At 33.3% G+C, this 12,063-nt stretch overlaps 1 protein-coding gene across 20 annotated transcripts in view; it reads right to left on the bottom strand.

Moving 5' to 3' along the window:
* Positions 1-12,063, bottom strand: part of LOC129952848 (sorbin and SH3 domain-containing protein 1) — a 360,372-nt gene that overhangs the window by 3,863 nt on the left and 344,446 nt on the right. For all 20 annotated transcript variants that reach the window (XM_056065716.1, XM_056065715.1, XM_056065719.1 and 17 more), the window contains 3 exons: positions 6,714-6,828; positions 1,939-2,145; positions 1,610-1,851 (listed from right to left, as the gene is read on the bottom strand). In XM_056065716.1, the coding sequence (XP_055921691.1) occupies positions 1,610-1,851; positions 1,939-2,145; positions 6,714-6,828 (564 nt within the window). The remainder of the gene's footprint in view (positions 1-1,609; positions 1,852-1,938; positions 2,146-6,713; positions 6,829-12,063) is intronic.

Raw genomic sequence — 12,063 nt, 5'->3', positions numbered from 1 at the left:
TTAAAAGTGTTGAACTGTCTATGTGAATATTTTTTATACAAACAAGTATTTATTTTTGTTGGTTTGGTGGAAAACAATGAACCTTTTTCTTCGTAATAATTTTAGCAATTTAAAGTTTAAAATTTAAAAATTGTTCATCTGTCAAACGCCAGTATCAGAATGGCGTTTGACAGATGAACAATTTTGAACAATAGTCATTCTTAAATGACTTTAACAAATTTCAGCAATGTCATTTAAACAAGTTTGGTTTTACATAACACCAGCGGTCTGTTTCTTAGCTCTTAACTGTCAGCTGTCAATATTTGTTTTTATTTTGCTATTACAGGAATTTCATACCTTATTGTACATTTCTGGACACCCGTTTTTAGAAAATGCTTATAAAAAATCATTCTCATAATTAATCAAAAATAATTAATTATTGCCTCAGAGACACTTTTATATTTGTCTATTTATCAAGTCTTCTGCCATTTCTTAAGTGATGGTCATCAACAAACTTCAACCTAATAACTTCCTATAAAAAGCTCCAAATTGAATACTTTTTTTTTCTGTTCCACGAAAATATCTCATATGATTTTCTTTTATAAGCTAAGCACCTAAGTGGTTTCTTCTTTTTTTGACAAATGCTCAAAGTATTTCTAAGAATAATAAAGAATATCTTATTGGCAATTGAAACTATAAGTTAATCCTTCCCCCAAAACCATCATAGCACATATTTCCCTCACATGAAGCAAATTTATTTATATCGTCCTTTCACCCCTTGATGGGTAAAGTATAATAGCCTCTTGAGGAAGCTTAAATATATATACGCTTACGCTTTCCTCTAACATTCCTGCATCAAACCCCCTCTCTACGTACCGGAAACAGGATATAGTCTTGACCATTTGTAATAGCAAATTTCATCCAATCAAACCTCATAAACTTGTGACCATTACCTAGCAATAAACATCCTTATATAAGCTCTGTTCCAGCTGTTCCTTATTTCGTCTATGTAAGAGGGAGGAGGGGGATTAATACAGAAGCTTACCCCATATTATTTGTAGCTCTACTTAACCACACTAAAAGTGGAATTGTTTACAACTAATGCAATTGTAGTCACATTTAAAAACCCCAAAGTCAGCAACAAACCGAGCAACCGACGACAACTATCTCCTTCATCCCCACACAATTATTGTATGGTTCGAAGAAGAAGAAGAAGTAAACGAAGAAATATTTCGGAGCAGAGGCAACCCTAAACTTATACTCGTATAATATAACATTGACCAAAGCAATCGTAAGATTCTTTAACAAATTATTTGGCTTAAAGCATCATTTAATGGCCGATTGTCGTTCTCGTTCGTTTCCTATTGTAGGTATGTAAGCAAGTACAGTTATACTAGGAGTCGGCTTTAGTATGTTTGTCATCCCCCTGGGAAACCAAAAACCAGACTATGGAGACTCGACCACAAAGTCCAGATCTCTGCATAGCTTCAGCGAGTCCTGGTGGTTATATAAACTATATATATGTAACGTATATGTATAAGGAGTCAGTATCCTGTATTGTGTACATATATGTAAACCCTATGTGGTATTAAAGGAGTCGTATAAACTTGTATCAATAGATTCTACTTACGCAACTGGATCGGCATTTGTATCAACGTGAAGTACTTCGGTTTTATGGAGAGACCTTGTTTCCCTGAGGATGCCATTCGGGGGTTGGCCATTGGAAGTGAGGCTATTAAATTCATTATTTATGTTTGTGCGAAGGGTGTCCAGCGATGGTCGCATCGATGATGATGATGTCTGTGTAATTATGGATTGTGTAACTGGTAACCGGCCTCCTGCTCTATCTTCAGCACCGATATCCACAAGCACCTGAATGAAAAAAAAAAAACAAAAAAAAAATCACATCACGGTTGAAAAAGTTAGCATCCTTGTAAAAAAAATGCGACGGAAACCTACCTCAACATATGAGACTGGGAAGATTCCTTTGCGATTGGCAATTTTTCCTTCATACCAATTTTCATCGACCCTACGGGTTAAGGTTACATGTTCGCCTTTGTTAAGTGATAGTTCAATGCCCGATTGGGCCTGGAAGTTATATTTAGCACGTGCTTGTCCCTCGGAGGGTTTCTTTGGTGGTTGGCGGATTCCATCTTTGGTTAAAAGCTGCAAGTAAAAAAGAGTTAAGATTACAAAATTGATTTAAAAAAAAAAATAAACAAATATAACTATTTTAAGGGCCTTGCTAAGATTTAAACGTTGGATTATTTAGGATATGCGGTTAAAGAGATTAAGACCTACTGTTTTGAAGAGTTATAATGGAGACAATTTATGAAACGTTCTTCGATAGCATACGGATAACAAAGGACTACAGGATTCTAAAAGAAGATGGTTTATTTTGGAAAATTAGCTATGATAAAAAATATCACTTAAAAAAACTTTCATATTTTGACATTTGATTATTAAGAACTACAACAAAGTAAATTGGGCTTGTAAACATGTAAGAGTGGCTGCGTTTAATGTCAGACAGATAGGGTATCCGGATACCGTTTTGTTACGTGTTTTACGTGTAAAATAACAGCTGATCAAAAACAGCTGAGATGTTAAAAAAGAAATCCAAATATATCCAAGAATTTTTGGGGTATGTATTTAGGTATCTAACAGAAGAGCTGATTCAACACATGGTCGAATTTCAAGAAACTTGAAAATTGATTTCAACTTTTTGTATTTGTTGGTAAACATACCAAAATGTTAGTTGAAGTTGTATTTGGGCATTTTCAGTACATAATAGACTATGAAGAAGCTATTTGTCTCCGAATTTCGGAGGGTAATCATAATCTATTTGTTTAAACTTCAAAATTGACATATTTTGTTCTCGTTTTGTAGATGACCAATTTGCTAGGACTTACCTCCAGTCTATCTTACAACAACTATGACTTCGAAGCTTAAATGTTTTTCTGCCTTTTGTGAAAAGCTGAAAGTTGTTTTTATTTTTTGACAGCTATCTCAATACAGCTATCCAACTCGTTCAACAAGGTATCTAAAAATCCACCTATCCAAGATATCCTCTCCAACACATGATTGAACGCAATCAATGTATTGTTCCTACTCCTACGAAAATTAACGTAGGAGATTTTCTCCGATAGATTCGATAAGAAAAAACCACCTGTCAAAACTTATGTTCGAAATCCGCCATTAAAAAAAAATCTTCGAAAAAAACTGTCAACAGAATACAATCAGCAAGAAACAGAGTGGATAAGCAAAGCAAAGATATTCTAAAAAGTGTCTTGAAAAAATTATATAATCATCGAATTACATAATTGCGAATAATCATGAGTTTTGACATTTGATTCACTTGATTTGTTGTAGCTTGTGTACAATTGACAAGCTACACTAGAACCAAGGAAAGTTTGTATTCGCTAAATTGTCGAGTGTAGGCGGAGTGTTATTTTTTTTTCTTCGGCAAATAGTTCACAGAAGAAAATTGTTAGTTTTATAGAGAATTATGTAAATTTGGTCACATGACATTTAGTGAAAGTTTTCTTATTATCTGTCAGAGCTCTTCAGAAAAAGAAACATTTTTAAATTTTGAATTGTTATTATGTTATTAATCGTTCATCAAATTGCCAAATTAATTTGGTATAGTGCTTTCCAGTAAGAGATTTAACTTTGAATAGTCCGCAATCTAGGCCGCTTTCACTTTTGACAAGTAAAAACTACGCCATAACTAAAAATAAGATTAAGGCAACTGTCACTTTTAGAGCTGTCATCTTTTCGAAATTTGACTTGTAACAACTACGCCACAGTTAAAAATTTTGATGATACACTTTAACATCGCTTTGAAATTTTTAAAATTCATCGCAAAAATGGTAAAAGCTGTTTTGGGTGAGGCGGTTATAAAAACTGGTTTAAAAATTTATTGTTAGGAGACAAGTTAGAAATGTAAATTTCAAAACCATGTGCGTCGCTGGAACTCAAAATGTTAAAGAAAACCTTGTTTTGTCATTGCCATTTGCCATTTGCTCACGAACAAGGTCTGTTTTTTACGGAATGGGTACAGAGAATGCATTAAAATAATCTGGGTTTTCATTCAAAACACAGTCTTCAGTGATAAGTCAATATTCACCTCTTAGACATCGTTAAAGGAGAATTGTCGCGTTTGGGTTAATAATGTTGGATGTAGCTTTTCGTCTGGATGGATGGCGGTGTGATTGGACATCACTTACCTATGTGGCTAAAACACAAACACGCTTTAGCTTCCGCTTTGCCTGACATTTACGAGTTCAGCCATAGTAGTTCAATGCATGCTATCGCAATGAAGCTTCGACCTCACGTTTCATTTGACAATCGTAAGGAAATATCGTAATGTTACGTAATGTGACTCCCAACGGAAGCTCTAGTTAAAACTTGATGAAAATTTAGTTTGTCTGACAGCTCAAAAGCTGTAAAAAAGTCAACAAACAAAATACATTTGCTTTTTGAAGGATTTCAGTTGGTTATTATAGGATATGTAAGCTACTTCCGCTATAAATTGAATTTTTTCGATTTTAAAACTCATATTTTTTTATTTTTAGAAAAAATAACAGCTGCTAATGACAGGAGTGCCATTTTAGAAATGTCATATTTGAATTGTCATTCAAAGCAACCTCGAAGCAGGCCCAACGTAACGCAGACGAAGACGAAGCTGAAGCGTGTTTGTGTTTCAACACAGATGGCGCTATTGTGACACTTAATATGAATCGGGCCTTATACTCGTATATTGACATTTTGGTCCACCGAGAGAGGGCTTTACTACTCAATTGCTTTTTAAGTAGAAAGAAATAGTGGTAAGCAAGAGTTATTCTTCGTTTGATCTCAGCGTCGATGTTGTAGGTCCTTTCTTAATGACAGCATGAACTTTGTTTTGCCCTCGTGAACCGCTAAACTTATTTTTACCGCCTCTGCAACAATACTTACAAAATACCAATTGACATCACGCTGAGTTCTTTCGATTATATTAATGTCATCAGCTTATTCCAATAAATGGACAGACTTTTGAAAGACAGTGCCTTTAGTTGTTGACGTGGGAGCCTTTTACTATTTTTGAAAGGATTATGTTAAATAAATCGCGTAGTACCCGTGGCATGATGGCTAGTGTGATGGACTGTCATGCGAGAGGTCTTGGGTTCAATCCCTGCCTATGCCACTAAAAGTTTTTTTTCACGGGTACTGCCTCTTGCGATGAATTCACAAATTCTCCAAGAGTAATACTTGTCATGAAAAGTGCATTCTCAAATTTTCCGTTTGGATTCGGCTTAAAAATGTAGGTCCTTTCGATCCCAGACAACAGTACTCGCACATAGGAATGGTTGATAGTTGTCTATCACTACGCCCTAGTTCTCAAACGGACTGTTACGCCAATCAATGTATGTTAAAGAAATCCCATGACAGTACACCACCATACCTAAAGCCTTTCTAGACATCGAAATGTTCTGTTAAGTTTTGTCCAACCTTTGTGGATCAGTGCGAATTTTCCATGCTCATCCTACACAAACGGACGAGTTCGGCTGGGACACCCAAAACAAGAGAGGGCTGTCATATGCTGCTTTCAAATCGATGTAATGTAAATATTTGATCGACTGCGGACTTTCCTGATCTAAAACTACACTAATATGGACCTAACAGGTTATTAGCTATGGGCTTAGATGTTCACATATTAAGCAAGAGAAGATTTTGTTAGCGATGTTACGGAGACTGTTTGATGAGATGATCTTCTTTTTTTAGTATCAACAATTGGACATTACTAATTCATTTGGCACATTTTTCATAATGTATAAATTCTTTCTTATGTCCAACTCTGCATTCATGTTCACACTCAGCGAAATAGTCAAATAACGTTTTAACTGCGTTAATACTTCACGAGATCTGGCAAAAAACATATAAATCAGCAACTTTTTGATTAAAAAAATATAAGAAAGTGGATTGTACATTTCTTGAAAGTTCTTAGAGCACTTATTTAGTATTTTGAATAAAAAGCTTCTAAAATATGAATACGTTGCTATCCTTGTATATTTTTCCCTTTACCGAAATTTATCTTTAACAAAAATTCACAAAAAACACTTCTGTAAATAACTGAAACTCCTATTTCTAAAATTATTTTGAATGTAGGAATCCTCGTAAAATAAAGCCTATCAATTTAAATACATACAATATCTACAATCTAATTTCTATTAACAGTAGTTGTACGTTCCGAAATTTGAAAACCCTACCTAATAAATAGCAAGTGGGAAATTCCCAAAAACCAATTACGTGTATCTCGAAGTAAAAAACAATCAATACCATTTTTTAAAATAAACGAATCCAATACCAACGATGAACCTAAAACAGAATCAGAGAACTGAAGGATTTCAGAAAAGTGGACATTGTTTTTTATTTTTTACTATAAATTTTGTCCCTAGTTGTTTTTGTATGTTTATCGTAGGAGTCCATCGGCATAACATATTTCTAAATCGCTTATTTTTCTTCCATGAGAAAAAAGTTCAAATATCTATAGCCTTAAAAAAATACCTAAGTTCCAACACGAAATGACAAAGACATATCGTTGAACAAAAAACCCATAAAAAAGACAACAAACTGCAGAAAACCAGCAGAGAATGGGCTGCAGGAACCATAATAAATAAAATCCTTGCCAAAGAAAAAAATATAGAAAAGCTATAATATTATTATAGGTAGTCGATTAAATTCAGTCCATTTACCTCGACGTAATTTGATGGTAAGAGTCCGATCATCGCATTGTGTTCACCCTCGTACCAATTTTTGTCTATTTGGCGTCTTATGTAAATCACATCACCCTTTTTGAATGTCAGCTCCCTGTAGGACGAAAAAAGTAAACAAAAAAATAAGAAAACATTTTATAGGATAATAGAAGCAGCAAAACAAAATTACATATAAAACATTGTAGAAAAATAATTTGTAGGAGACACAAAAAAGATACCTATAACTCGTATATTATTGAAAACCCAAAACCCAAACCTATCCATTAAGTAGCAAGGATACAGCGATCTCCTATAAAATAGGGATTCATCCATCCTCCACCTTAAATTCTGTTTGTTTTTTAGTTCTTCTTCCTGTTTACAAAGCAAATATTCATACGTCGTAAGGTATCATCGCATTTGATGTAAATGAGCTGGAAAAGGTCCTGATTTGATGTTCACTTAGGAGGCGTGAGACATTAAGAATTCCTTATAAATACTTAAAGATAGCTAAGTGCGGAGAAAAAAAAGTTGATTTCCATTGATTCGGCTTCTTTTCTTTTTTGTTTTGACAGAAAACGCTTTTTTAACAAAATAATCAATGTCACCGCTTTGAGGTTTTTTTTTAACCTTTTTTGTTTTTTATGTTGCTATAGATTGAGTTACAATGATTTTGGGAATCTTAAAGGTTTCCCTTAAGTGAGTTGTATCCAATTGAAAAGGTAAATGAAGATATGGCTTGAGCTTCAAAAGGGTTTATTTGGGGTGTAAAGGTGAATGCTTGAATTCAAAATTTGACAAGAGGACGATGACGTGTTAAAATGTCAAGAGTTAAATGAGGTTGAAGTTTTGTTTTTATGAAAAGTTTAACAAGCTGTTTTTCATTCAGAGCTCACTTTATAGCATATGGAGGCATCTAGGTAAACAAAAACTCGAATAATAAAATATCAAAGGCTCTACTGCTTTTTATAGTCAATCTAGAGTAATCTCAATTAAAAAGGATGAGTTAACTCGATTTCAACTTTAATTTGACACTAACAAACTGAGCCTTATAGTTATACATAAGCTTTTTAGTGAGGATTCATTATTATGCAGTGATGCTATAGGTTCATATAGTTAGAGCATTCATCGCCATCACATCAAGGATTTTTCAAAATGGATAGGGTAGGTTCCATTTCAACAGAAAAAAGGTAACTAAATAAAGTTTTACATTTGAAAGCCTACCTCTGAACATTTTGGAATTTTTTTAGATATGACATCGTTAAAATGCTCGACGGGGCTTTGCCATGGAAACACGGTGAAAAGGATTCAGTTTTCAATGATTCTGATTATAGGTTAAAGTAAAGTTCAATGATGGAATGGGTTATGTTGAATTTAAGACAAAAGGTCTATGGAGGCATGTGGCAAACACCTGTGATTTTACGGAACCTTTTGTACTACTAAAGCAACTAAATACATATGTAAAATACTTATTTTGCTGCCTGAATTAAGCGCTTCTTGATGTAATCTGGCATCACTGCCAAAGAAGTAATGGCTGAATCACAAACACACTTCGGCTTCGTCTGCGTTACGGTGGCCTTGCTTCGAGGTTGCTTTGAATGACATTTCTATTATTTCATCCCTCCAAAGAGCAAATATTTTGTTTGTTGACATTTTTTTACAGCCGTTAAGCTGTCAGACAAAACAAATGTTCAGATAATTGAACAAGAGCTTCCGTTTGGAGTCACATTACGTTCTTTTACTTACGATTGTCAAACGGAACGTGATGTCGAAGCTCCATTGTGATAGCATGCATTGATTGCCTATGGCTGAACTCGTAAACGTCAGGCGAAGCCGAACCTGAAGCGTGTTTGTGTTCCAGCCATAAACAATAGATTCAACCAGAAAAAAAAACAAAATGGCCTCCATAGATTGTCATTCATTAGGCAGTGTTCACATTTGAATTTCTTAAAGCAAATCATTTTGACGTCTCGTTGTTTTACTTCTCTTTCACTTGATGCTTTAAAGAGAAATAGGAAAAGGAGTGAGGTAGAATTTTACTTTTTTGTGTAAAATAAATAAAACATTTGGAAAAATTTAATATTTCACTCATGTTTTTAAAGTAGATGGAAAATATTACATGATTTTACATTTCATTAAAACAGTTTTAGGTTAAATAAACAATCTTAGCGTTAACTGCAATTTCTTTAGACTTGTATCTTACCTGTGTTTGTAAAATAAATTGAGAAAGATCAAATCATGAAATGTCAATGAGTTGTCTTAAAAGATTCCAAGGTGAGCTTTCCTTAAGAAAGTCCTGTATATTTTTAAAGATCTTTACACTATGATTTGACAACTTTAGTCTTTTATTGTGAAAAAGTGCTTTATAATAATAAAACTGTCAATGTCAAAAAAATAACTAAATTGTCAATGTAATCTGATGGAAAGCTTAAGAATGCCAAGTTTATCAACATATTGATTGATTAAGTCCAAATTTCTGGCTTAAAAGCTTCTTCAGAAACAAATTATTAATAAGTGCTTTGTTTATTGAATTGACTTGTATCTAAATGGGGACTTAAATCATGTTTAAAGAAAATTATGTCAGCTGTGTTAATCCAAAATAATTGTTTTGAATTAATCGATCGCTGCTCACGTAACGGTGGTGGACATATGAACTACGAACTTTCGAACTCTACATGACACAATTTACGAGAAATCTCAAGTAGCTTTCTTCTTTTTTTTTTAATTCTTATTGAAAAATCTTATAAACTTCTTAAATAAAACCAATTTGAGACTTACTTTTACATTCACCAAAGAAATTTAAATATTTTGAATTAATCGATCGCTGCTCACGTAACGGTGGTGGACATATGAACTACGAACTTTCGAACTCTACATGACACATTTTACGAGAAATCTCAAGTAGCTTTCTTCTTTTTTTTAAATTCTTATTGAAAAATCTTATAAACTTCTTAAATAAAACCAATTTGAGACTCACTTTTACATTCACCAAAGAAATTTAAATACTCAAGCCTTCTATTTAAGACATTAAATTACAGTTAAAAAGTATTAATGTGAGAGGATCCAGTACATAAGTCTCTGTAGATTAATAAATGGTTATTCATATTATTGTTTTAAGTTGGTACCTTTGAAATTTGACACTTATCAAGCTCAGCTGTCGTTTGTCTTAATATAAGCTGAATGTTTGTCACTTACGATATTGGATCGTTTATCAATCAAATAACTCCCGTTCAGCAATTTTAAGAAAGTGGAAGTGTTACTGATATTGTAAGCTCTGTAAATCATCGTAACATAATAGTGAAGCTGAATTTGAAGCTTATGGTACTGTCAAAGTTAAAAATACGAAAGCAGCACAAAGCGCAACAATGCGAAGTTGACGCCGAAGCTGAAGCACAATTTGGGTGAACTTAAACTTAAGACTTCATGCTGCGCATATTTTTGACATTTGGTGTTTTTTTATTCATCTTTAAAAGTTTTGTAAAACAATCAATGAAAATAATGAATTTATTCATAAGATACAGTGCGACAACAAAACTGCCGCACAAAATTGACGTTTGAATAGTTTTTTTTTTTCTTGACAGCGTTAAGGGCCTTGCACATGAGAGCGAACAACGAATGGACGAACAAACGTGATTTTACACATTTCAAAAAGTCAAAACAAAACCACATGTGAATTATAAGAAACCAATTGACACTAATGTAAGGATAATAAAATTAACGAATTACAGTGTGTGTAGCTACGAACTGTCAAACTCTATTCGAGTTCCACATACCATCCACACTGCAACGATTAAACTGTTCGCGCTCAACTTAACCTCTCAAAATTATACCAATCTTTTTTTGTTTGTTGAAAAATAGAAACAATAGCTCATGTGAAAGAAAAGTCAAAATATGCGAACATCCACAGTTCGCAGTTCGTAGCTCATGTACAAGATGCTTTAAACTTCAATTCTTGTAGCGCTTCACTATTGTGGACTTCATTTGCTTTAAAATGAGCGTCTTTAGCGTTTTTTAAAAGCTTCAAACTTCACCTATTATGTTCAAGCGGTAATGCACGCCCAGCAGAAAGTATTTCTAGTTCAAAAAATATATTGCAAATGATCCGAATTTCAATATATTTCTTTTTGCGGGAATAATCCCTGCTAAATATATGCAAAAACCATCATATTTTAAGTTATGGCCCAGAATCTGCTCGAAATATGCGAAAAAGTTGTTTAAAATTACATCAAAAGAATTGTATGCTGTGGTTCTCAAGTGACTGCCATTTCAATACTAATATATTTTAGGCTTCCATTTAAACATTTTATATGACATTAGGTTAACATCAAAAATGTATCGCTGTGTTTTATCGATGTAGCTTTACTTTCTAGACCCAAAAATATATAATCTTACAACAAAAACTCGACCGCTGATCTGCCTTCTTTGATTGTCAAAACAAAGATTAAAAATTTAATTGCACCCCACGCGTACTTTTTAGAATAATTGATAATCTGAAGTCCCCTACATTGGACACTTATGTAAGTGTCACTTACGGATTTGCTTTCAAACAAACTGTCAACAGTAATATTGCCAGTTTATTTAAGTAAACAAATATTAATACACTTGACAGAAGCCGTCAAAACAATAGTACAATCAAATAGTTACAAATATTGAAGCTCAGATGAATTGACGCAAAAAATACTTCGTTAAACATTGACACATGCTAGTTTTAGGTTGGAAGGACTGTTGCAAGTGACAGTTGATTTGACAGCACAATAATTTAACTTCTTAGCAACCAACAAAATAGTATCATGGTTCTTAGTCTTAATATAATAATTGTTACATGTTTTGAATTTTTATATGTCCCTGAAGAAATATCCTCTAAAAGCATTCAAATGACATCAGTCGAATTAAAACGTGTATTCGCTTGAAGTAATTAAAACCTGAAGACTGAAATAGAAATGTTTAAAATTTTCTATGCATGTCCTTAATTGCTACAACAAGGCTGTTCTCGTAAACAATCAACAAATTTCAATTTAAAACAACTTATGTGACCCAATTAATATGTAAATAAGTTCCATATCCTTGTTTGATAAAATTTATATTTACAAGGTGAAAATGGGGTTGACATTTTTTAAATAACTATTTATTTCTCCACACTCTGGGATATTATATAATTACCATTCTAATCAAGATTTGATTTTCACAACAGCAATCACCATAATATAATGTTATATATTCCATCTGTGTGCTCTGGAGTTATAATAATCATCATCAGTTTACCATAAGAAACCCATAAATTTCTAACTGCATATGCAGTGTAGTCATAGTCATTATACTCTCAGTTTCTGAACACCTCCCTCTACACTACGTA

This window comes from Eupeodes corollae, chromosome 3, assembly GCF_945859685.1.
Source record: "Eupeodes corollae chromosome 3, idEupCoro1.1, whole genome shotgun sequence".
NCBI lineage: Eukaryota > Metazoa > Arthropoda > Insecta > Diptera > Syrphidae > Eupeodes > Eupeodes corollae.
The sequence above is the reverse complement of the archived record's forward strand: the minus strand, read 5'-3'. Positions and strand labels throughout refer to the sequence as shown.